This window comes from Dendrobates tinctorius, unplaced genomic scaffold (assembly GCF_039654945.1).
Source record: "Dendrobates tinctorius isolate UK_male_01 unplaced genomic scaffold, ASM3965494v1 ptg000174l, whole genome shotgun sequence".
Taxonomy (NCBI): domain Eukaryota; kingdom Metazoa; phylum Chordata; class Amphibia; order Anura; family Dendrobatidae; genus Dendrobates; species Dendrobates tinctorius.
In genome coordinates this window covers 1386265-1414264 of record NW_027361841.1, presented here as the reverse complement: position 1 = coordinate 1414264, position 28000 = coordinate 1386265, and the positions used below count along the sequence as shown (strand labels likewise).

The following is a 28000-nucleotide window of genomic DNA, read 5'->3' as shown; positions in this document are numbered from 1 at the left end:
CCATGTGGACTTAGAGGAAAAGTTGAGAACAAAGTAGGTGGGACTTTTTTGGCAGGTTACTGCTAATTAAAAAGCACAATAGGTGGAGTGCTGGTATCAAGGAAAAAATGAGGGACCAGTCACCAGACTATGCAATATGCCATAACTGTAAAACAAAAGACATGTTCCTCGTATTCAAACATTGTATACTCTGGCAAAGTTTAAATTTTTTTAATACTGAACACGAGATTCTTAGTTATCATTAGTTACGAGTATTTGCCCTTTCTGCCGGTTGTATATTACTATAGTTGACTTGTAGGGTCCATAGGTATCCAGTGACCATGCCCCTCCTCCTCCCTAGATTCCAGCTGCCTGCCTCACCTTCCTATCTGACACATGAGGAATTTGTAACTTTTCTCAGTCCCTTGCAGCCCATAGACAAGACAAGAAATCTCTGCAAAGATGAGCTGGAAGCAAGTTTTATTCTTGGCAGTTGCAACAACACTGGTGCTTCTTGCAGGTAAAAACCATCTCTAAATCTAGAGTCTGGAGGGTCTGAAACTTTGTGTGGTATTGTCTTATATGAGGGGCTACCTGACATGTTGTGTGTCGCTCCCACATATGAGGGTATATTATTTGTCACTTCTGACAGCTTACCTGATATACTGAGAGGTATGAGGGTTTATCCGGTACATTGTGTAATTTACCCACATATGAGGGGTCTGTCTAATATATTCTGTAGTGTTCCTGCATGTGACACCTTATACAGTGTGTGGCGTTCCTACATAGGAGGGGTCTATTGGATACAGTGTGTGATGTTTCCATATATGAGGGGTCTCTCTGATACAGTATGTGGTGTTGCTACATATGAGGGGACTTTTTGATACAGTACGTGGTGTTCCTATACATGAGGGGTCTGTCTGACACAGTATGTGGAGTTCCTGTATGTGAGGGGTCTGTCTGATACAGTTTGTGGTGTTCCTATATATGAGCGGTCTGTCTGATATAGTATGTGGGGTTCCTACATATGAGGGGTCTGTATGATACAGTATGTGGTGTTACTACATATGGAGGGGTCTGTCTGATACAGTATGTGGGGTTCCTACATATGAGGCATCTGTCTGATAGAGTATGTGGGGTTCCTATATATGAGGGGTCTGTCTGATACAGTGTGTGGTGTTCCTACATATGAGGGGTCTGTTTGATACAGTGTGTGGTGTTCCTACATATGAGGGGTCTGTCTGATACAGTATGTGGTGTTACTACATATGGAGGGGTCTGTCTGATACAGTATGTGGGGTTCCTACACATGAGGGGTCTGTCTAATACAATATGTGGTGTTACTACATATGGAGGGGTCTGTCTGATACAGTATGTGGGGTTCCTACACATGAGTGGTCTGTCTAATACAGTATGTGGTGTTACTACATATGGAGGGGTCTGTCTGATACAGTATGTGAGGTTCCTACATATGAGGGGTCTGATACAGTATGTCATGTTACTACATATGGAGGGGTCTGCCTGATAAAGTATGTGAGGTTCCTACATATGAGGGGTCTGATACAGTATATCATGTTACTACATATGGAGGGGTCTGCCTGATAAAGTATGTGAGGTTCCTACATATGAGGGGTCTGATACAGTATGTCATGTTACTACATATGGAGGGGTCTGTCTGATATAGTATGTGGTGTTACTACATATGGAGGGGTCTAATGCAGTATGTGGGGTTCCTACATATGAGGAGTCTATCTGATACAGTATGTTTTCTCAAAACAGTGGGTACGGAAAGTATTCAGACCCCATTAAGTTTTTCACTCTTTGTTTTCATTGCAGCCATTTGGTAAATTAAAAAAAGTTAATTTTTTTCTCATTAATGTACACTCTGCACGCCATCTTGACTGAAAAAAAAAACAAACAGAAATGTAGAAATTTAAAAAAAAAACCCTGAAATATCACATGGTCGTAAGTATTCAGACCCTTTGCTCAGTTTTGAGTAGAAGCACCCTTTTGAGCTAGTACAGCCATGAGTCTTCTTGGGAATAATGCAACAAGTTTTTCACACCTGGATTTGGGGATCCTTTGACATTGCAGATCCTCTCCAGTTCCGTCAGGTTGGATGGTGAATGTTGGTGAACAGTCATTTTCAGATCTCTCCAGAGATGCTCGATTAGGTTTAGGTCAGGGCTCTGGCTGGGCCAGTCAAGAGTGGTCACAGAGTTGTTCTGAAGCCACTCCTTTGTTATTTTAGCTGTGTGCTTAGGGTCATTGTCTTGTTGAAAGGTGAACCTTCAGCCAGGTCTGAGGTCCAGAGCACTCTGGAAGAGGTTTTCATCCAGAATATCTCTGTACTTGGCCGCATTCATGTTTCCTTCAATTGCAACCAGTCGTCCTGTCCCTGCAGCTGAAAAACACCCCCATAGCATGATGCTGCCACCACCATGTTTCACTGTTGGGATTGTATTGGGCAGGTGATGAGCAGTGCCTGGTTTTCTCCACACATACCGCTTAGAATTTTCACCAAAAAGTTCTATTTTCATCTCACCAGACCAGAGAATCTTACTTCTCATAGTTTGGGAGTCCTTCATGTTTTTTTTTTTTTTTTTTTTAGCAAACTCTATGTGGGCTTTCATATGTCTTGCACTGATGAGAGGCTTTTATTGGGCAACTCTGCCATAAAGGCCCTACTTGTGAAGGGCTGCAGTGATAGTTGACTTTGAGAAACTTTCCCCCATCTCTCTACCACATCTGTGGAGCTCAGCCATGGTATTCTTGGGGTTCTTCTTTACCTCTCTCTCACCAAGGCTCTCCTCCCACGATTGCGCAGTTTGGCTGGGCGGCTATGTCTAGGAAGACTTGTGATGGTCCCAAACGTCTTCCATTTAAGGATTATGGAAGCCACTGTGCTCTTAGGAACCTTGAGTACTGCTGAAATTCTTTTGTAACCTTGGCCAGATCTGTGCCTTGCCACAATTCTGTCTCCGAGCTCCTCGGCCAGTTCCTTTGACCTCATGATTCTCATTTGGTCTGACATGCACTGTGAGTTGTGAGGTCTTATATAAACAGGTGTGTGCCTATACAAATCATGTACTGTCAGTTTAATTAAACACAGCTGGACTCCAATGAAGGAGTAGAACCATCTCAAGGAGGATCACAAGGAAATGGACAGCACGTGACTTAAATATGAGTGTCTGAGCAAAGGGTTTGAATACTTATGACCAAGTGATATTTCAGTTTTTCTATGTAAATAAATTTGAAAAAAATTTTACTTTTCTTTTTTTTTTTCCAGTCAAGATGGGGTGCAGAGTGTACATTCATGAGAAAAAAATAACTTTTTTGAATTTACCAAATGGCTGCAAAGAAACAAAGAGTGAAAAATTTAAAGGGGTCTGAATACTTCTGTACCCACTGTATAATTGGTCTGATACATTGCCTGTCATACATTGTGTGATGTCTCTGAATAAGTGATCAACTTTAAGCATTAAGCGATGTTTCTACGTATAAGTGATCTATCTGACACATTGTATGATGATTTATATGAGGGGGGGTGTATCTGATAAATTATGGTATGATTTATATACAGAGGTATATCTGACACATTGTGGAACGATTTATATACTAGGGGAGGCGGTGGCAGTTTATCTGATACATAGTGGGATGATTTATGTACGAGTCTATTTGATACATTATGGGATAATGTATATACGGGGGTCTATTTGATACATTGTGTGATGTTTTAGATGCGAGGGGTCTATTTGATACATTATAGGATTTATATGTTACGGGTCTATCTGATATATTGTAGGATGATTTATATATGGGGGGGTCTATCTGATGCATTGTGGAATATTTTACATACAAGGGGTCTGCCTGATATAACATGTGATGTTTTAGATATATTTGATACATTATAGGATTTATAGGTGCTGTGGTCTATCTGACACAGTGTGTGATATGTTTCTGTGACACACTGTGGTATTCATACACATAAGGGGTTTATTGTGTAACCTTCGTACATATGAGGAGTCCATGAAATCTAAATTCCAGATACATACTATAGTTTATATCACATATGAAAGGATATGCTAGATGCATTAGTGAATATGTAATTTATGAGATCTTTATTTAAACAAGCTTACTACTAAAAAGTTTTAGGTTTATGTGCTAATAACCGCGGTAAGTAATTCACCTATATATTATGGATGAAATGGGTAACAGATGTCTATGGGATTATAGCATCTCCATTATTACTTCACTTCTTATACCATAAGTATAATGTTAGTGTAGATTCACATGAACAGTCATTTACCCCCTGACACGGATTTAACCCCTAATAATTTTGCTAAAATACTGCGGCAAATCAAGATTACAGCCTGTGTTAATCCATCCTTAGAGTGGACCACATCTTTATAAAGCGCAGCACATGAACTTCTTAATTGTACAACTTGTTAATGGTTTCATATGAACTTGCAGTTATGTGTCCTGTTTGATTTCCCCCTAATTTCCTACTTTCTAGTTTTCCATGTGAGTGAAGGTGCTGCTGTAAGAAACAGCGATGATGGGGCAGCAGACAGGAAAGAAAGTAAGTAATGTTCACATACATTCTGTTTAGAATGCAACATACACTAAAAAAAGAAAAATCACCCAAATTCACAAACATCCTATTCAGACTACTAGATACAAGTGAATCTTTTCACCATTTTAGTAACTAAGGCCTGTTTCACACTTCCGTTTTTGTGTCCGCCAAACGGATCCGTTTCCGTTTTTTTGACGGAAACGGATGCCAACGGATCCGTTTTTAAAAAAATGGATCCTTTTTTTGACGGATCCGCGGTAACCGTAATGGAAGTCTATGGGACAAAAAAAACGGATCCTGCAAAAAATGGCGGATCCGTTTTTTTACGGAAAACAACGGATTTTGACGGATTTGAAAAAACGGAAGTGTGAAACAGGCCTAAGCGGTTGTGTTCTAGACCTGAATATCAATTGTAAAGCCACTAAAGTGCACTCCATCCATCCACAGGCTTGAAGAAGATTTTCATGCAGGAATCTGAGGCCTCCAACTTCTTCAAGAAACGTGGCAAGAGATCAACTAAGTCCCAGGATGAAATAAATGGTGAGGGTGTTTGCTTTTGATCCATGTTTATTTTTCTGCTCTCTGGTTTCCTTGAAATTGGTCAGGTTTCCTGGGGTCACCACAGAGGACGAAATTTGTTTGTTGCCACTGGATTATAAGACTGAATTTGGTTTAGGAGATTTTATTCTAATATTGATAACTAAATGTTGTAAATGTTTATGACTGTAAGCCTCTCAAGTTTAGCTGCATCATTTTCTATTAATGAGTTTAGATTTATTTGGTGCAGCCCACTGATCCTGATACAAAGGGACAAGTGATAACATAGTATTGCCTAGGCTTCATTCACACAGCAGAACCATGTTTATGGAGGCCATACAGTGGCACATAAAGTCCCAGCTGCAGTATGATGGATCAATAAACAGGTTAGAGATGCTTCTAGGGAAGAAGAAGACCTCTGTAGTACAGCACCAGTGAAACAATTTTATTCCTATTGTTTGATGTGGCACCTAAAATTGGAGGGATACAAAGGATGGGAACAAAAAGATTTGTATGGTTTGAAAGACTTGTAAGCGTGCACCTCAATTTTAAGGACTCAATTACTCCAGAAAGAAGAGAGTAGCACATGAGTGGCCACCTTTGAATCCTCAGAGGCAAGGGACAGGACCCTTTCGGGTAGCACGGTGGCTCAGTGGTTAGCACTGCAGTCTTGCAGCGCTGGGGTCCTGGGTTCAAATGCCACCAAGGACAACATCTGCAAGGAGTTTGCGTGGGTTTCCTCCAAGATCTCCGGTTTCTTCCCACGCTGCAAACACGTACTGATAGGGAATTTAAATTGCGATCCCCAATAAAGACAGTGATAATAATGTGTTTATAAAGTGCTGTGGAATTAATGGTGTTATATAAGTGAGTAAAATAAATAAATATTATCAAGATAGATTTTGTGACTATATGTCATAAAAGTGTGAGATGAGAATGTATACATCAATCACCAGCTTCTATACTAACAATGGCCTCTACTTGCATTAGATGCTGACTGATACATTACTTATATATTTTTTAAATCAGTGAGTTCATTGTGGTGACGATAATACTGTATGGAGAACTGGGCTGTGCATTATTCAATATGTATTATATGGAGAACTATGGGGACTGCATTATACTGTATGGAGAACTATGGGGTGTGCATTATTCTCTGTGGAAGACTATGGGGTGCATTATACTATATTAAGGACAATGGGATGTGCATTAATACTGTATAGAGGACTATGAGGTGTGAATTATACTGCATGGAGGACTATGTGGTGTGCATTATACTATATGGAGGACTATGCAGGGTACATTATACTCTATAGAGGATTATGGGGATTGCATTATACAATTTGGAGGACTATGGGGTGCATTATACTCTATGGAGGACTATGGGGAGTGTATTATAATAATTGGAGGACTATGGAACCCATTATACTATGTAGAGGACTATGGGGTGTATATTATACTATATGAAGGACTAGGCCAGGTACATTATGCTATGTGGAAGACAATGTGGGGACCGTTATAATATTTGGAGGGCTATGTTGGGGCTACTGAACTGTATGCAAACAATTATAGATTGTGAAGGTTTGTGTGGGGTTCATGATATTGTGTGGAGGTCTGTGTAGAGGTCATTATACTGTTTGTAGGGCTGTGTGGAGGGCAATTATACTATTTGAAGGGTTCTGTGTGGTCCATTGTACTACATCTCTGTATGCATGTGTTCCGTCCATTCATGTGTCAGTATGTATGTGCTCTAACCATAAATGTGTGGGTATGTATGCATGCATTTGTATGTAGGTACATTCTCTGTGTATACATGTGTGTGTATATATATATATATATATATATATATATATACACACACACACACACACAGTATATATATGCTGTATGTATGTGTGTGTGTGTGTGTGTGTGTGTGTAACATGCAGCTTGTGTATATGTGTATGTCACATACTTTGTGTGTTTAGCATCATCATTTATAAATACCAATAGCACAGATGTAAGTCCATAGGTGTAAACATTAGCAATCGCTCAACGAATGAGCATAATGCTGCCTCTTACCTGGATGATTGGATTGTTTATGGTGGAACAAAAATCCTGAACTCAGTGACCCTTAATGCAACATAAATGTTTCTCTGTGATGGTGCAACATTTTAGCATTTGGGGCCCGACCTTAAACTTTTATCCAGGGACCCACATTGTATATAACCGTCCCTGCTTATAACAGTAATTGCAATAACAGCAGGAATAACTCATTCGTTTATTCAATTTTCTTATTTAATTAGAAATTATTCAGGAAAATTACCATTTTGTCACAGTTTATTTAGCCATGTTGTGACTGATCCTATACGCACACAGACTTTTTCCTTGACGGTCATGTATTCCACCTCTGGGGCTGTTTTCATTACTCTGTACAATGAAGGACTCTTTCCTTTCACTGAATGCTGCACTGAATGGAGCGGCTGAAAGTGTCTGGTATGTGCTGGGCAGCACCAGGAGGTGCAGGGCAGCATGGAGAAAAGAGGGAAGCTTCTAGTATTCTCACCTTCAGCTCACGTTACTCTCTGTCATAGGAACAGCTTGCTGGAGATGACTAGCTGCATTTTCTGTGCTCCAGCAGACTTAGGAGAGGACCTTTTTAAAAAACAAAAAAACAATGTTTTTTAGGCTACTTTCACACTATGTTTTTTTGTTTTTCCCTGGATGTATCCATTTCAATCAGAAGTATGTGCTTAAACTGATGTGTTATTTACATAGACTAGAATGGGGGAGACGGAAGTCAGATGAGTATCCATTTGACAAATCTGCACATATATCTGGCTTGGATCATGTTTAAAGAATTGCCATAATATAATCTGCTGTGGTTTTAACCCTAAAGGCTACATGTCACCTAATTAATGTTGCCCTGTCACTCCAGCATTTAAAATGTAACTATCGTTTTAAGCTTTATTTCATAAACCAATAGTACAACTTTGTAATGCTTCTCATCAGAGAAGTCTACTTCTTTCAGCGCCAGAACGGATCGTTCCTTTTGAAAATTCTCAATCCCTGGGTAAAATCTGTATTCAGTGAAGACCGACTTTTACATAAGCGAGATGGTAGCTATTGATAGGAACCTGTCATCTTCTATATAGCGTGGAGAGGAGGGAGGAGCTAGAGGAAGAGCTCCTCCCTCCTCTCATCTACATAGAATCTTATAAAAACCAACTGTCATCTCCTAGCTCAGTAATGTAAAATTCTGTCTTCATGCAATACAGATTTTATCCAGGAATTGAGAATTTTTAAAGTGAAAGATCGGTTCAGTAGGAGAAAGAAGCAGATTTAACTCATAAAATATATTACAAAGTTTCTCATATATTATTGCTAAAATAATAATGAAACCGACGGTTATTCTTTAACATCTTTCCCACCTTAGATGTATAGTTATGTCTAAGGTGGGCTCCCCGTTTGCTGCGGGCTCCGGTGGTGAACCTGCAACTTTTCCAGCACGTCAGCTGATTTGATCAGCTGACATGTGCCTCTAACAGCAGTGGGTGTAATCGGAATCCACCCGCAGCTGTTAACATGCTAAATGCCGCTGTCAATCTCTAACAGCGGCATTTAACATACTCGCGCCGGAAGCGCATCACTCATCCTAATCATCTGCACCCATGTCATATGACCACGTGTCGCCGATGGATTGGCATGACAACCTGGGGTTTGCAGCAGACCCTTGTGGTTGTCATTGCCGGATTGCTATGAGCGCTGCCTATTGGTTGACGCTCATAGCAAGTGAGCATTTTAGATTCATAGAGCAGGGATGAAGCACTGCTGTGTGTAGCACAAGCAATTGGATGATCGCAGCTTCTAGTCTCCTAAGGAGACTATTGAAGCAAGTAAAAAAAAAAATAAAAAAAAAAAAATATAGAAAACTTCAAATCACCCCCAATTCACCCCATTCAAAATAAAACAATAAAGAAAAACAAGCAAACAAGTATTTGGTATTGCCGCAATCAGAATTGCCCGATCTGTCGAATATATAAAAGAACCCAGTCGTTAAACAGCATAACAAGAGAAAAAGTCAAGATGCCAGAATTAAGCTTTTTTGGACACCGCAACAATACATAAAAATGCAATAATGGGTAATCAAATGATCGTACCTACACTAAAATGGAATCACTAAAAATGTCAGCTCAGCACACAAAAAAATAAGCCCTCACCCAACCGAGATCATGAAAAATGGAGACTTTGGATTTTTTTTACCACTTAAACGAAAAAGAACGTAGACATGTTTGGTGTCTACAAACTTGTAATGACCTGGAGAATCATAATGGCAGGTCAGTTTTAGCAATTAGTGAACATGGTAAAATAGCAAAACACAAAACAATTGTGGAATTGCACTTTTTTTGCAATTTCATCACGCTTTGAATTTTTTTTCCAATACACAAATATGGCATAACCAATGAAGTTGTTCAAAAGTACAACTCGTCCCGCAGAAAAAGACTTCACACGGCCATATCGATGGAAAAATAAAAAAGTTATGGCTCTTTGAAAAAGGGGAGCAAAAAACAGAAACGCAGAAATGGAAAAACCCATGGTGGTGTAGGGTTAAGAGAAAATATACTTCAATGAACCGGCCAGGAACCCAAGGCAGAGATGTGCCTTGTCTGGCGCCACCCCTGGACGGCTTCTCACAAAGCCGCTGCAGGTGATTGATAGGTCTTTCACTATAGAAAAAAAAATGGACGCTAGCCACATTCAGTAATATGGCTATATATTACAACAGTAATGTCTATTAAAAATAGGCAAGCATACTGCCTTATATTCGCATGTCCGCTTTCTGATACGTTTGATTTTCTCTAAAAGCCAATAACATGATTTGCTCTCCCTCGCCTCTCAAAAAGAATTCAAACAGACACAAAGTATATGATAAAAAACAGATATGATTGCTTTGAAACGTATCCATTTGTATCAGTTCCACAATAAATAACTTCGTTGTAGTGAGAACAGTCACCAATCCTCAGGTCCACGTGACATAAAAGTAACCCCCCTTGTATTGTTGGTTTTTTCACATAGAATGTTTGTCAATTGCATGACTATAGGCAGAGTTGTTGTACAGGACAGTGGAGGAACACAATTTATGGTACTCAAGACACACCCAAATTATCTGGTTGCGTCAAAAAAAAAAAAAAATCAGAATTTTTCTAGTCATGTGGTCATTAAAGAATTATGGGTATCAATACTCCCTGACAGAGAACTCTAGAACGTAGTAAGAAATTACATCCTACCTGGACTCAGGAGGCCCCGCTAATATCTCATGTAAAATAATGGGACTCTCATGGAGGGTGAAGATACTATTTCAAGTATTTTCTTCAAACAGGGTCAGGTATTAGAGGCAGAACTGGTTTAGGATGCTTCTAGAGTTGAAAAAAAAAACAAAAAAAAAAACAACAAGAACAGGAATCCGATCGTACTGTTCAGTCTATTTCCTAAACACCAGTTTTTCACAGTAATGATTAAGTCAGAATTACGTATCCGATTTCACAATATAAATATAGTGGGATATTGATTATAAATTAAAAATAACATTATTTAATTACATTAATAGCATTTTAGGAAATATATCAATGTATCAGTCTTTTAATTTATCATTCCCTAAAGGTTGGGGGGAAACACAGATTAGATATTAGACAAAACTTTTTGACAGTGAGGGTGATCAATGAGTGGAACAGGCTGCCATAAGAGGGGGCGAGTTCTCCTCCAATGGAAGTCTTCAATCAGCGGCTGGACAGACATCTATCTGGGATGATTTAGCGAATCCTGCTTTGAGCAGGGGGTTGGACCAGATGGCCCAGGAGGTCCCTTCCAACTCTACAATTCTATGAAAGGTGCTCCATGCAATTTCCAGTATTTAGCATTATTTCTCAAAGAATGGAAAAGAGATATTAGGGCCCCAACAAACAACTTTTTCCCCAAAAATAGGAAAATACTGCTATGTTAATGTGTATTCTTCCTATAGTTAATGTTGCGATCACATTTTGGGTGCTTCAATTATCAAATCATTTTTAGGATATAGGTCTAATAGAGAATAGGCAATTTATATAAAGTAGTTTCAAACAAGAATGCTATACAATTCAACCCCAAATGTTTTTTGTTTTTTTTTTGCCTCAAACCGCACATTGTCATAGAGATCGATGATGCTGGTAATTGTGGTTTGATAGACTTGCTGTGAAGCCAGGAATGGCGCTGGTATATGGATGCTAAAATGCATTCACGTTATGGACATCTAAATGCAACCTTAAAGAGTAACGGTCATTTGTTTGTTTCAATTTTCAAGCCCAAGTAGTTCTTCTGAAATGTTTTAGATCGGTAAGGGTTCGGGGCTTTGGGTCGGATCTGATGTCCACGAGGGGTGAAATATGATGCGGGGTGGCGCGGCTGGTGGGGGTGGTTTTCCCACTGAACTGAGGCACTGCTGTATAATTTTGTTTCTTGTTTATTTGTGGAGCCATGTTGTTTGTAGGCCCAATTTATATAAGTAACTGTGTTTTGAGATCTTCTCCTTTCTATTTTTTCTTACAGAGGAAGAATTTTGCACTTTAAATAATATCTGCTTTCCATGTAACTATTTACTGGTTATATAAGATGTCATATTTTTTCTGTATTGATTCCTGAATGTTTATTAAAAAAATATCTAATTTAAAAAAGGGTTCGGGGCTTTGGACCCCTGCAGATCGCTCAAAACACTGCATTGTCTACATGAGCCATCTACACATCTGAGTACGGGGCCCTTAAACTCTCTACTAAGTGCATGTTGAGCTGTGTGCGCGACTCAAGCAAAAGCTGGACGGTAGCACATTTTCAGTAATCTTAACAAATCTGCCACATCTAAACTGGATTTTAGGGTTCCTCAGTGATGGTAGTAATTACAGGTTGGTTACTGAAATGTGGCTTTTCAAATTATAAGCGTTAGATCTGTCATGAAGACTAATTCAACTAAATCTATCACTATATTTTTGCTTCCCCATCGTAGAGCAGCATAATATAGGGGCAGAGAGCCTGATTCCAACGATGTGTCACTTACTGTGATGCTTGCTGACGTTTTGATAAAATCAGTCTTCTCCATTGCAGATCTACATGTTCTCTGAATGTTGAGCTCTGCATAACCCCACCCTCACACTGATAGGCAGCTTTCTGTGTACACTGTGCATAGGCAGAAACCTGCCAATCAATGATGGGGGCAAAGTCATACAAAGCTCATGAATATGGAGGCCCCAGCTGGCAAGATAACACATTGGCACATGGGGAAGGAGTGTAGTGGGCGATGGGCGTCCAAACAGAAGCCCCACCATCACTAGTAAATTCCACTTTAAGTAATTCCAACAAATTATGCTCAAACGCATTCTTCAGCTTTCCAGTGAGCAAATTTGAATCAGTGTGATCCTGCTGTACAATACCTTTCTTAATTTTCCCTTGTGTTACAGCTGAGAACCGTCAGAGACTGTCAGCAGACGAACGCAGGAGAGAATATTATGAGGAGCAGAGAAATGAGTACGAGAATTTTGTTGAAGAGGAGCAGGATGGTGAGCGTCTCATACTTAGATTTTCCTGTTATATAAGGATTTGCCTGAGAATTAACCCTAAATATATACTGTATATTATGTGGCTGTCACAGACAGCAGCTCATACTTTATCCACAATGCACCAAAGAACAAAATTAAAACTGACTGCTACTGTCAAATCCTTATGTTCAAACAACACATCCAACAGAAAAGAAAGGAATAAGAACAGAATTGGGAGGTTTAAAAATCTAAGAGGAACATAGAATTGCGCTGCTGCTCCAGTTGGCCCAGGTCTAGTGTGCTGTAGGGCAGTGTTTCTCAACTCCAATCCTCAAGACCCCCCCAACAGATCATGTTTTCAGGATTTCCTTAGTATTGCACAGGTGATGCTGTTAATTTCATCACCTGCTCAAGCATTATCACCTGTGCAATACTAAGGAAATCCTGAAAACTTGACCTGTTGGTGGGTCTTGAGGCCTGGAGTTGAGAAACACTGCTGTAGGGTGTGAGGTGCGTCACACTCGCTTGTTAGCCACAGGTCTCCGATTCCTCCAGGCTTCCATCTTCAGGAGCCGCCACACTCAGTGCATGGGACACCAGGTTCATTGCAAAAGTCAAACTTTTACAGTCCAAGTTCATCAGGTGGAATCGGGCACAGCAGTTCACAGTCCATTACTCCTTAGCACAACTCCCCTTCTGTCCTGCCACACATTCATTCTGGACTGCCCCCCAAGCCCGCTGACTCCATCAGCACCAGGGATTCGTTGTCCTTTCCGGCAGTGAGCCCGGGACCGGCCACCTGCCCCCTATAACTCCAGGTCCCCCGACCGCATGCTGTCAGAAGGCCAGGCCCACTCCATGATACCTGGCCTCAGCCCTAGGCTCCAGACTCTCTTGGAATGTCCATCAGGGATCTCCATTTGGCTGTCCATTGCCCTAAATGTTTGGCCCATGCTGCCGCTGGCAACCCACCATCCCACCTGAACTTGAACTCACTCCACACGTCACCAAATGACACTGAACTCTTGTTAACCAGGAAGAGCCCCCTCCTTATCAGCACTCGTTCCCTCACATAGGATATGGTTAAAGTTAGGATTAGCCCTATCTAACATGCTAAACCTATATTCTTATTCTACCTCCTATACTGTCCTAAGCCTATCCTATGCCTTACTTACATTATGCTTTAACACTTTATATACTGTACATCACCATAGTTCATTATATCACATTATATTAGACACATCACTTCACATATAAAACCGCACGGCGGTATTCACATAGTGAGTTTGTTGTCTGTGGTCTTCAGGGGCAGGAACAAGGTAAGACAGTCCCCATGTTTACAAACTCATACTATAAAGTAATCAAAATAACCAATATTGCCACCGTATAGTAGTAGGATAGGCCTCAATGATAGTTTGAGGAGAGGTTTGAAGTTGAACATTATGTATTCTATGGTAAAAACATGGTCCAAAAAGGGCTGAAAATAGGATTGCGCATGTTGATGACAATCGGTCCATTTTTCTAAATGAGAAGTAAACAAAGCACAGCACAGTGATTGTCATGTATTCTGTCTCTGACTCTGTGTTCAAGAGGAATCCCCAGTCCGAACATGTGTTTTAGTAAATACTTGTATTCCTTAGAAGTATACATTGTGTCACTTTTGTTAGGAAATATATGAATGGATTGACAACTGGGTGCTACCATGTACCAAAATGGACATAAAAAAAACTCAAGCGTGAACATAATCCTAGACTTTATGAAAGAGATGCAACTGACCATGAGAATGGTAACACCCAGTTATCAATTACTCCATCACTACACAGAGCACTATTGATTTATTTCAATATTGTCTGTTGGTTTTAACAGAAGGAGAATGTGGCAGCTGTAGTAGAGCCATAGTTAAGCTGAATTAGTTGCTTCACAAAAACTCTTTTAGGCCAGGCCTTATTCATGCACTTCCAGGAAGACTAACAGAAGCCTAAGTGCATATGATCTGTACTTGATATCTAATGGGTAATACAAGGATTTACTATGACATATCAAGAGCCCCAAAACTGAGGGCTTCTACAAATGTAGACCTCCCTTTACTTATTCATCTAGCCTGGACTGCAAAAGACTACTTGTTTTGACGATTATAAAAAGAAAAAAAGTAAGGAGAGACAGCGAAATTAACCTATATTTAGGTAATAGTATAAATAAACAAAAAGTAATATATCGCTGACAGGTATTGGACTATTTATAGGACAGTCGTGTTTAGAAACAAACAAACTTACAAAAACAAACGACCATAAGTCCCAAGAAAATATTGTTTATTGAGTCATTATAAAAAATATTAAAAACGTTCCATTAAAATAGATGTATAATACATATACTGAACTATTATTCCAAAAAGAGGGTCATGCCACCCAGATATGAAGCATACAATATATGTGAATAGATATAAAAGAGTGAGTGATGATTTAACAAAACACAGGTGTTATTGTTTATAATAAAAAACAATAATGCAGTGCACAAAAAAATATGTATATATATATATATATATATATATCTCTCTCTATCAACAACAGTGTGTGACCATAAACATGTGTGAACCACTACCACAATAAGCCAGTATATATCACAGTACACCACTATAGTGCATCTATATAGTAAAAAAAAAAGAAAAAAAAAAGGAGGCACAATATGTGTCGCCGTGAAATAGAGATGCCTACCGACCAGGAAAGGGAACCAATGTGAAAAAATAATAATATATATGTGGATATAAAATACAACCTCTCCTGGTCTCCTGGGATAGCTACCCGGTCCCGACGCGCGTTTCGGCGCTAAGCCTTCATCATTGTTTTGACGATTGTACGGTTTGCTGGTTAGGCCTGTTTCACACTTCCGTTTTTTCAAATCCGTCAAAATCCGTTGTTTTCCGTAAAAAAACGGATCCGCCATTTTTTGCAGGATCCGTTTTTTTTGTCCCATAGACTTCCATTACGGTTACCGCGGATCCGTCAAAAAAACGGATCCGTTTTTAAAAAAACGGATCCGTTTGCTTCAGTTTCCGTCAAAAAAACGGAAACGGATCCGTTTGGCGGACACAAAAACGGAAGTGTGAAACAGGCCTAAGACATCTTTGGCCCCTAGGTTTTGTAGTCATCCACAGGTTGTATAAATACACAAAATATTTGTAAGGTTTAGATTTAATTACGACCCCACCACAGATCCTAAAAGGGGTTGTCTAGCACCACTCCCTAGCATATACGGAGCGAAGCGGTGTTGATGACTTCACATACCTGCCAGGATGTGTGGACAATTAGCTTGTATCGTGCACTTGTGTGTGAAGCTGAACAGGTATGTGTGCCAATAGCGCCAGTCACTTGCAGAAGTGATGTAAAAGGGCAGTCCAGCTCTTCATGAGTCAAAACCCCTCACATAGACCCTTAATTTAGAACACCAAACCATTTTTGATTGTTAGATTTCCTGTATAATCATCTCACCGTGTCCATATATGCTCTTACCCATGGGTCAGCTGTAAGTGATGCCCCAACACACGTTTTGCTTCGGCTTCCGCAGTGGCCATGTCGCTTTTTGTGTCTCTAAGAGGCAAGAAATATGCATTCCTACAGGTGTTACAAATTTGCACCGGCGGCGCATGTGTAGGATCATCAACGCTGAACTTACATCACTTACAGCGGTCCCAATGACGCTGCGGGTCACGGGAAAATTCCTGATGATGTCACTAGCGCAGTCGGTGATGCTCCGGACCGCATCACATTCAAGACATGCACACATGCAACGCACTTGAGGACTTGGAGCGAAGGCAGGATCCACCTCTATTCCCACCAATACATACAAAGGGGCCGTCCCTCCAGATGCATGTGAGTGTTTAGAAAAGGCAGGCAGTCTGCAGATGCTTCATAAGTGATTACATATGTTTCTTTGTTCACTTTCCTTAATCTCTATCCTGTCCAGACAGCCATGAAGGCATCTTCCAGACACATTGCTGTAGAATTTGGCCAAAAATTTACAATTTGAGAATAGCATTTTTTTCAATCTGCTTAGGCCTGTTTCACACTTCCGTTTTTGACCATCAGTAAAAATCCGCCGGTTTTTGAAAAAAACGGATCCGCCATTTTTTTTGGCGGATCTGTTTTTTTCCCCATTGAGTTGCATTACCGGTGGATCTTGACGGATGGCCATCCGTTGTATCCGTTTTTTTGCGGATCCGCCAAATTTTTATCGTCCGCCAAAATGCCTGGACGGACCCTGCAACGTTTTTTTTGCTGCAGGATCCGCATTTTACATTGCGCATGCCCAGAGAAAGGAAGTCAGCCGGAAATTTAACCCCGAAATCCTTTCTGGCGGACGAAAAAAATTCTCTCTCCTTCCCGGGCAGCGGCTCCTTTAAAATTCTTCATTCGGCTGATCCGTCAAAAAAACGGATCCGATGGCATCTATTCACATCAGTTAGGAACGGATCCGCTTTCCGCCTTTTTGGCGGATTTTGCCTCACACAAAAAACTGAAGTGTGAAACAGGCCTTACTAGCACCGTACAATATATACAGAATTAGATATTCTTTTGCTAAATAGATTTAGCATACAAGGAACAAAAAGGATGGATGACAAAGCATAACTGTCCTGTCCATTCAGATTTCAAATGTTTTGTGGAATCTGTATGCATCCCCCTCCCCTCAGTTTCATGGCACTGTTATAATTTTATCAAACATCTTTGTTGACAAGTATAAAGCATTTCAATACAATATTTAACCCCGTCATCACCTTGGGTTTTTCTGTTTTTGAATTTGTTTTTTTGCTCCCCTTCTTCCCAGAGCCATATCTTTTTTACTTTTTTGTCAATATGGCCGTGTGAGGGCTTGTTTTTTTTGCGGACGAGTTATACTTTTGAATGACACCATTGGTTTTGCCATATCATGCACTGGAAAACAAGAACAAAATTGAAAGTGCAGTGAATTTGCAAAAAAAAAAAAAAAAAAAAAAGCAATTCCACCAATGTTTTTTTTTGGGGGGAGTGCCGCTGATCGCGGCCGGGTGTCAGCTGATTATCACAGCTGACACCCGGCTCTATGTGTCAGGGGCGGTCACGGACCACCCCCGGCACACTGCAATCAAACATGATCACAGTATCGCAGTGTACCGGGGGCACAGGGAAGAATCACGCAGGGAGCGACCAATGTGCTGCGTCGCTTCGAGTGTCTCCTCTCTGCAGGCCCCTGGATCCAATATGGCCGCGGGGGCCTGCAGAGAGGCGTCTTCCACAGTGCCTGTGGAGAGCAGGCACGAGGAAGCCTGCAGCAGCGCCTGTCAGATCGCTGATCTGACAGACTGCTGTCTAAACTGTCAGATCAGCGATATGACACCTTATAGTGCTGTCCCCCCCGGGACAATATAATAAGATAATATTAAAAAAAAAAAAAAAAAAACACAAGTGTAGAAATAATTTATCAAAAAATCCCCAAATAAATAAAAAAAAATAATTCCCCAATAAATTCTTTTTTTGCAAACAAAAAAAACCAAAAGATAAAAATGCACATATTTAGTATTGTCGCGTCCATAACCACCCGCCCTATAAAACTGTCCCACTAGTTAACCCCTTCAAAACCCCCCAAAAAAAGAAGCAAAAAATAATGCTTTATCATACACGCAAACAAAAAGACGAATATAAGTATCCATGGTACCGCTGAAAACGTCATCTTGTCCCGCAAAAAACGAGCCGCCATACAGCGTCATCAGCAAAAAAATAAAGTTATAGCTCGCAGAATAAAGCGATGCAAAAATAATTATTTTTTATATAAAATTGTTTTCATTGCATAAAAGCACCAAAACATAAAAGACATAAATTAGGTATCGCTGTAATCGTACTGACCCGAAGAATAAAACCGCCTTATCAATTTTACCGCACGCGGAACGGTGTAAGCGCACCCCCCAAAAGAAATTCATGAAATGCTGGTTTTTGTTCATTCTGCGTCCCAAAAATCGGAATAAAAAGCGATAAAAAAAATATCACGTGCCCAAAAATGCTACCAATAAAAACTTGAACTCGTTTCACAAAAAAATAAGACCTCACATGACTCGGTGGGTCAAAATATGGAAAATTTATAGCTCTCAAAATGTGGTGATGCAAAAACTTTTTTTTACAATGAAAAGCGTCTTTTAGCGTGTGACAGCTGCAAACATAAAAAAACGCCATAAATAGTAAATCAAACCCCCGTTATCACTCGCTTAGTTAGGGAAAAATGATAAAATAAAAAAAAAAAAAATAAAAAAAAAAAAGTATTTATTTCCATTTTCCCATTAGGCTTAGGGGTAGGGTAAGGCTGTGTGCACACAATGCGGATTCTGCTGCGGATTTTTCCGCACAGATTTGGCTAAATCTGCAGGTCAAATGACCTGCATTTTACCTGCGGATTTAGTGTGGATTAGCCTGCGGTTTTCCCCTGTGTTTTAACACCTGGTAATGGAGCAGGTGTCAAACCGCTGCGCATTTGGCACAAAGAAGTGACGTGCTGCGGATTTAAAACCGCAGCAAATCCGCACAGAAAAAAACCACAGCATGTGTACTGTGTTTTTCATTTGACATTGAATATAAAGATACTGTACAACGCAGCAGAAACTGCTGCGGATCTGCAGGGCCAAATCCGCTGCGGATCCACAGCAGAATCCGCAACGTGTGCACACACCCTTAGAGTTAGGGCTGAGATTAGGGTTAGGGGTGTGTTGGAGTTAGGGTTGAAGTTAGCACTGGGGGTTTCCACTGTTTGGGCACATCAGGGGCTCTCCAAACGCAATATGGCGTCTGATCTCAATTCCAGCCAATTTTCTGCGTTCAAAAAGTCAAACGGTGCTCCTTCCCTTCCAAGCTCTGCCATGCGCCCAAACAGTGGTTTACTCCCACATATTGGGTATCAGCCTACTCAGAACAAATTGCACAACAAATTTTTGGGATCCAATTTCTCTTGTTACCCTTGGGAAAATAAAAAATTGGAGGCAAAAATATCATTTTTGTGGAAAAAAATGATTTTTTATTTTTATTGCTCTACGTTATAAACTTCTGTGAAGCACTTGGAGGTACAAAATGCTCACCACACATCTAGATAAAGTTCCTTGGAGTGTCTAGTTTCCAAAATGGGGTCACTTGTGGGGGGATTTCCACAGTTTAGGCACATCAGGTGCTCTCCAAAGGCAACATGACACCAGCAGACCATTCCATCAAAGTCTGCATTCGAAAACGTCACTACTTCCCTTCCGAACCCCGTGTGCCCATACAGTAGTTTTCTCCCACATATGGGATATCAGTGTACTCAGGACAAACTGGACAACTTTTGGGTTCCAATTTCTCCTGTTACCCTTGGGAAAATAAAAAAAATTGGGGAATAAAAGATCATGTTTGTGGAAAAAATGTTTTTTTTTTTTTTTTATTTTCACCCCCGGGCGTTATAAACTTCTGTGAAGCACTTGGGGGTTTAAAATGCTCACCACACATCTAGATAAGTTCCTTGGGGGGGGGGTCTAGTTTCCAAAATGAGATCATTTGTGTGGGGGTTTCCACTATTTTGGCACATCAGGGGCTTTCCAAACGCGACATCGCGTCCAATCTCAATTCCAGCCAAAAAAGTCAAATGGCGCTGCTTCCCTTCCGAGCTCGGCCATGCGCCCAAATAGTCGTTTACACCCACATATGGGGTATCAGCGTACTCAGGACAAATTGCACAATAACTTTTGGGGTCCTGTTACCCTTGGGAAAATAAAAATTGGGAGTGAAAAGAATTTTTGTGGAAAAATTATGCTTTAATTGTACGGCTGTACGTTATAAACTTCTGTGAAGCCCTAGGGGGTTCAAAGTTCTCACCACATATCTAGATAAGTTCCTTGGGAGGGTCTAGTTTCCAAAATGGGGTCACTTGTGGGGGGTTTCCACTGTTTAGGCACAACTTCAGGGGCTCTCCAAATGTGACATGGCGTCCGATCTGAATTTCAGCCAATTTTGCGTTGAAAAAGTCAAACGGCGCTCCTTCCCTTCTGAGCTTTGCCATGCGCCGAAACAGTGGTTCCCCCCGTATATCAGGTATCAGGCGTCGGGAGAGGTCTGGCGCCTGCGCACTGCAGAATTCTGCTCTGCCCTCAACAGGGCAGAGCAATGCGCCTGCGCCGGAGCCATTTCAGGACGGGAGAAGAGGACATCATTGCATGAAGGGAGGCGCCGGACCGGACCGCAACACCCATCGGACCGGACCGCCCACCTCGGTGAGTATAATCTAACGTGTTTTTCTTCTCTTTCAGGTTACATCGGGGGCTTATCTACAGCATTACAGAATGCTGTAGACAAGCCCCCGATGTCTATGCCGGCAGCTAATAGGGGATAAAAAGGGTGACAGATCCCCTTTAATATTTACAGTATTGCACCTTTTTAATTGTCTTTGCAGTTTTATTTTTGAAGGTCACAAGTTAAAGCAAGGCAAAGGCATAACTTTAATCATAGGGGGTACAAGACGTAAAAGGATTTTTGGTATTCACCGTAAAATGTATTTCTCATAGTTTTCAGAGGGTTACACAGGAGACAATTGTTACACACTGCTGCCCCCAGGAGGCTGACAATAACTTAGAAGAAAAACAGCTCATCTGCAGTAGACTACACTCATCAATTGGCATTTACATACTTTGTTAGTAAGAAAGCAATATGACAAGCAACAGCAGGAAAAGAAAGCCCAACCAATAAGAACCACAAAAAAGCAAATACGGCATAAAAGGAGGGGGGGTGCTATCTTCGCCATTGAAGGTCCTGATTTTATGGCGAGTTCCAAAATCCTCTTTTATCGAGTTTCCCATTGAGGAAAAAAATAGACCATGTGATATCCAAAAGCATTCTCAAGGGGTAAGGAAACAGAAGGCAAGAACAAAAAAAGGCAAAAGGATTGTATAACTGATCTCCCCCTTCTGTAACGTGAGCGACTGCTGCTTGTAGTGCCTTTCTACCCAGAATTGCGTCAGCCGATGCAGAGGGTGAGAACTCAAAATTTTGAGAAAGTGTGGACAGAAAACCAAGTGGCAGCCTTGCAGAGCTGCAAAACAAAAATGTGATGGCAAATGACACAGGAGGTCTCCACTGCTCAGGTAGCTATAACCTCGATCAGGGGCACTCTGTCCTTTGCCCAATATGCTTTTAAAATAGCAGAACAAATTCAGAAATTGACGACAGTCTCAGGGAAACCTCTACGAAGACCTTCTGGAATGAGAATAGATAAAAAAAAAAAAAGGTCTTCGGACCGAAACGTCGCCACAGGAGGCAGAATAAAATGTAAGCTTTTTTTTCACCATTGTCTGTGGCGCCGTCTTTTTTATCTATTGTAATGGAACTTGTTCCAGGATGGGCTCCCTGGTTTTGACGTGCACCTCTACAAATCTGCCTTAAAGACTGATGCTTATAGGGTGCGGTTTAGCTTTTCATTTTTTGGCTTCTGGAATGAGTCTGAACTTCTGAATGTGGCTGTCACCGACAGGTAGTCACGCACTGATCTGACCATGTTTAACTTGCAAATAATGCGCAGAAGGACAAAAGGACAGCAAGATCATTCTCCTCTTTAAAGGAAAGAATCCACCTTAGCAAGAAAAGGATTTTTGGTACTCACCGTAAAATCTCTTTCTTGGAGCCTTCATTGGGGGACACAGGTAACCATGGGTGTATGCTGCTGTTGCTAGGAGGCTGACACTATGCAAATAAAGTAAAACTGGCTCCTCTTCTGTAGCATACACCCACTGACAGGCAGAAAGTACCTCAGTTTAAGCTTAGTGTCTGTAGGAGGCGGACCTGGATCTAACACCAGATCCGCAGTGTGTTTTCTTTCACAGGTTTCTGTGTGAATTTATTAATCCTTTTCCCTTTTGATTTCTCACCGTTTTCCCACATTTAAGCGACAGAGAGAGCAGTATGTTATTACCCACATCGCCCACTCTCGGACCCGCTGGCAGGACTTTGTCCCTGTCCCCCCTTTTGGGGTGTTTCAGGGTGACTCTTGGTGGCCAGTCCTTGCCTTATCCCCTCCTCGGAGAGGGCTTAGAGGAAGACGGTTGTCACCGGTGGTGGCCTTCCCCCTTCTGGTAAGGGGTTGACACAGTCTTCTGCACCGTCCGGAGATGCTGTAGGAAGGAGGATCTTAATTTCCAGGACCCTCTCACTTCCGAGGGCTCCTGATGCGTTCCTCATCTATCAAGAGGAGCCAGTTTCAAGCAGGTGGTAAGCCAGCGAGCCCCTTCTCCTTCCCCCTTGCAGCAACTCTCCCGAGCTCCCCCGTTTACCGATGTATAGGTCCCTGCTGTAGATAGGCCACTTTCCTCCCGGCTCCACTTCCGTTCAATTTTCGCGCCTTTTTTCTCATTGCGCGCGGCCCCGGCATTTTGCAGGCTTTCTTCTTCCCTTTGGCCATTTTACGTTAGGAGCACGCCCTCCCCCTGGCATGTCTCCCATCAGCCACCCTCATCGACCAGAGACGCCCCCCCCGCATGGGGGGATTCCGTGCCATAACCATGGTTTGAACAATCTGATTGAAGCCTAAAGTCTTCAGAACTGTGGCTTCAACAGTAATGCTGTTGACGTGAGCAACCATGAATTCACATGGAAGAGGCAATCCTGGGAAAGTAGATCTCTGGATGATACTGAAGTCTCCAAGGAATCTCGGCAAGGAGGTTGACTACTTCCGTTTACCAGCATCTAAACTAATCCAGGGCAACAAGGATAAACCCTTTCCAACTTGATTTTCTTGAACAACTTGGGTAGCATAAGCAGAGGAGGAAACAGAAAACATGACAGAACTGTGACTATGGAATTGCCAGAGATGAAGGAGATTGCTGGAGGGTTGGGACACCTGGACACAAACCAAAGAACATTGTGCGTCATTCTGGCTGCCATCAGGCCGACATCTGTGAATTCCCCCACCGAAGGTAGATCTTATGGAAGACAGCCAAGTGGAGAAATCCCTTTCCTGAAGCCCTACATGGCTTAAAATGTCCAAGGCTCAGTTATACACTGCGGGAATATTATGGACTGCAGAGATTGAATTTTTTAGTCCTGCGCAGGCAGGAATCTGGAAACTTCTGCCAAGGCTAGACGATGTACACCAGGGTGGTGACATTGCCGAATTGCATCCAGATCGGTAGAACAGATAGCTGATCCTGCCAATGGAGAGAGGACAGATGATATGTGCTGTTCTCAAGAACATTAATAGAAAGAAGAGCTTCATGATTCTTCCATTGTCCCAGGCCAGGGAACTTTTTGAATGCCGCTTCCAACAGAGACATCTGGCGTCAGTCATCAAAATCTGCCTGTGAAGTGGAAGGAAAGTTTGGTTGAGGTGAAGAAGAAATTGCAGAAGAGGAAATAGACAGGAGGAGGAACGAGCAGCTGAGGCTACGAGGGGAGGTACACTGAGGGATGCTGTAGTGTCCATTTCCATGAGGAGCCTACAGACCAGTATGCCAGGACCAGACAGGCTGAGGATGTAGTCTAGGCAGTGTTGGATGAAAGAGAGGCTCTGTGGGTCAGTCAGAATAGCTGCGATTCCACCAGCAAGCATTCTGCAGGCCAACACTAGGCACAAAACGTGTTGAGGAATATGGCAGGAGCGTGACCTGCTGGAGCTAGCTAGGCCACAACAGAAGCAGAGATCTGAATTAGAGATTCTGCTCCAGGACAGATGATCCACAGGGGACGCCATGGGATTTGGAATGGCCATAGCGGGCAGTCGAGCAATGGGCAACCTACGGCGAGGCCAGAAGGGTCCAAAGTGGAATGGAATTAATGGACATCCTCTTCTGAAGAGGCTTGATTGACAAGAGAATATATGATCTGACCCTTTGCAGGCTGTTCACTATCTTATGCTGGGATTATATAGGGGCCATTCAACTCTGTTTTCCTACATTAAAGGGGAATAGATTAGAACAATATTGAAAATACCACAGGTCTGGGTCTCAAACCTGTGTCTGCCCCTATGTGACACAAAGCTAAACTGAACAGCTTTGTGCTAGTAGGTGAAAGTTGCCAGCTGCGGAAGACCTTTCCTTAAGTATTCGTGTCAATAGCATAAACCCATGGTTTCCTGTGTCCCACAATGAGGTATCCCAAAAAAACTAGCACATACTGCAAATATTGGAATTTCACTTATGATTCAGTTTCAAAGATATAACAGTATTGCACGTCATATACCAACTTGATTGTACTGTTTGTGTAAAGGTTTAAAAATAAATAAACCTGAAGGGACAATTCATCAAGATTCAAATGCTACACCAGTCTTCATGGAGGGACCACAAGTGAAAGGTGCAAGATTCATTAAGTGTGCATCTCAGTGAATTTGGCACCTCTTTCTCCACCAGCACGAGGAATGCACTCCTAAATATAGATTTAGGTACATTTCTGTTGTAACTTGTGACTTTTGTGGCGTAAATTCTGAATTTGTAGGGTCTCACTCCAACATGCAATCCCCGTTAAGCTGTGCTCACTTTCCAAAAAGAGGACAGAGCTGGTGTAAAAATGCCAAGTTGCTAATTTTTTTGCACAACTACAAGTTATGCAAATATTTTGTGACATTTAAAAAAGTGTTACATGCCAGGTAACTAGCAAGAGTGCACCTGGCCCAGTTTTCAGGTATTAACAACAACAACCACTTTGCTATGATGCTTTCCAGGCTTTTGGGGTGGTGGTATGTGCAAACGATCAGTAAACTCTGCTAGTTGGACGTTGTGTACTTGTGCGGCATTCAACACACAGCGGCCAGATATTACAGCATAGTGGTTAGGATTTCAAGAAATCCTCTTTTGGTAGTTAAAAATAACTTGGCTTACATTTGGAAGAAACCTGACCCTCCTAAATTTTCAGAAATCTTAGACAAAATCTACCAACATAATACTATCGAATGGAAGTTTGCAGTTATTAACAATATCCACGCCTATACTAATAAGTGGAAGGTCTGGAACAGTAAAGTCAGACAAGTTTATACTTCTACACTCCTCAAGTGGTTGGACTAGATCACCTTCATACATCTCCTTATGGGTTATGCATTCCTGTATTACTTATTGATATGTTTTATGCTTATTAATGTAAGCTTTGATACAAGGGTTCTCTATTTTTATGACCCTTTACCATCCTATGTATAGTTACCCTTCTCCCTACCCCTCCCTTGTTTCCCCTTCTTCTATACCTCCCAGTTTTATGAAAATTTAATAACACTTAAAAAGGATTTAAAAAAATCCCATGTCTAGTGTTCAGAGACGCCCGCAGCTTACCTGCGGAGACAGACATGCGGCGCGTCTTTCCAGACCGCAGCATGTCTATTTCTCTTGCAGAAATGAGTCTCAGCAAGAGAAATTGCACCTGTACAATGTATTGGAAGCGGTAAATTTGCACGGTTCAGTTAACACATGCGGATTCACCCGTGTTCAATAGATGGCAGCACTTTGGGATTCTTCACGGGTGTCTAAAGCTTTTTATACCCACCGCGTCCAAACTAATCTATTACAAAATCAGCAGTTTACATGAGGTTGCCTTGATTCATGTAAAATGGGTGACTTTTTACATTCCTAAGCTGGAAACCCATAGAGACCTAGTATTTTTCCCTTCTGAGAGGTTGACATTTATGAATCCACGCTACGCAAGTCCTGGTGATCGTGCTTACCGATTAAATCATTGGAATTCACAGCAATTTTGGCCACAATACAAGCAGCACAGCCAGAGTCAATGAGTTTACAATACAAGATTATGGGGTTGCAAGAGTAATTCTGACCATGACAAGCACATTTTTTTTTGCAACTGTCATGATTGCATTACCATTGGGGCACATTAACTTGTAAGGCACTGAAATGTAGCAATGACCTAGCAAACTTTGTCCACATGATTTGTGCCATGGCAAAACCACCATGTATTTCCCAAGCCTAATTCAGACGTAAAGAGGTGCATTTTACTTTGCAAAAACTACATTGTGTGTATAGATGTGCCTCAATGTCAATATTTGTGCAACTTTTTTTTATATCCCTATTTCGTTAATTCCAAGGTTTAAAAGTTTACTTCTAAAAAGGTATGGCCTAATACTGAAAATCATGTTGTAATGAAAAGTAAAAATGTATTTCTAAGGCTAGTTTCACACTAGCGTTTCCTGGAGCTGCGGAGGGATGCGCACAGCCGCAGTGAAACTCCGCCCATGGCCGCACCTCCTCCGGTCAGCTCCACCTATGGGCACATGACGCTGCATGGGACTTGCGTACCATATCTTTAGCATTGGGTACGCAAGTCGTGCGTTTGCTGGCGCATGCGTCCTTTTGACGGTACGCCGACCTGCGCCAAACGCACCATGTTGCATTTTGGTGCGATCGGCACACAGTCAAAAGGACGCATGCGCTGGCAAACGCATACCTGCGCATCCAATGCTAAAGATATGGTACGCAGGTCGCATGCAGAGTCATGCACCCATAGGCGGCGCTGACTGGAGGAGGTGCGGCCGTGGGCGGAGCTTCACAGCAGTAGTGCGCATCCCTCTGCAGCTCCAGGAAGCGCTAGTGTGAAAATAGCCTAACACAACTGTGAACCTACTTTTCTTTTTATTCTAAATTCTTAAAATGTGTGCAGATTGATTTTTAGAATGCATTTATTGGCGTCCAAGCTTTCACTTTACATAGACATATGATTTAATCCTAAGTAAGGAAAGTTGCCAAATATAAAAACGATATATATAATTTGCTCATACAGTAGAAAACATAACTAAACATCTTGTTCCCATTTGTCTACAGAACAAGAGGAGCGCACCCGTGAACAAGTTGAACAGTGGCGCCAGTGGCATTACGATGGACTGTCCCCCTCCTACCTTTACCAACGTCAAAACATTTAAAACTTCTAGAATTAATGTATATAGAACAATTTACAATTAATAACTCACTAATAAAGTTCTGCTACAGCTCAGCAGTACTAGTAGCCAAAGACCAGAGGTTGTATAATCTTTACTGTTTATTTGCAGATGACTCTTTGTTGCTTATATGCAGATTGTCTTGTTGTAAAATTTGTTTCTTCTCCAATGCTCTCTTGCAAGAAAACATTTTGTAAGTGTTAAAAAGCTTTCTGGCGTATCATATTGAAACATAATAGGGGAAGACATAGTATATATGCGTGTGGATGTTAAGTAATGTTTAAATGTAAAGAGTTCAAATAAAATAAAAGCCGTAAACACAAGGAATATCAGTGATGCATTACTATGTTATTGCCATACAGTAGAAACTTCTCATCTTAAATGCAGACGACCAGAGTCCCTCATTCGAGAGAATCGGATTAAATATGGACATGACACTGATCAAACTATAATCAGAGTGTCAGCATAGTGTGATCTG

At 41.4% G+C, this 28000-nt stretch overlaps 1 protein-coding gene across 1 annotated transcript; it reads left to right on the top strand.

Moving 5' to 3' along the window:
- Positions 1 to 231: 231 nt before the first annotated feature.
- On the top strand, positions 232 to 27844 carry UCMA (upper zone of growth plate and cartilage matrix associated). The gene is made up of 5 exons (XM_073551268.1): positions 232 to 499; positions 4496 to 4561; positions 5003 to 5095; positions 12556 to 12654; positions 27410 to 27844. The coding sequence occupies exons 1-5, from the start codon at positions 442 to 444 to the stop codon at positions 27505 to 27507; spliced, it is 414 nt and encodes a 137-aa protein (XP_073407369.1). The 5' UTR covers positions 232 to 441; the 3' UTR covers positions 27508 to 27844.
- The last annotated feature ends 156 nt before the right edge of the window (positions 27845 to 28000 follow it).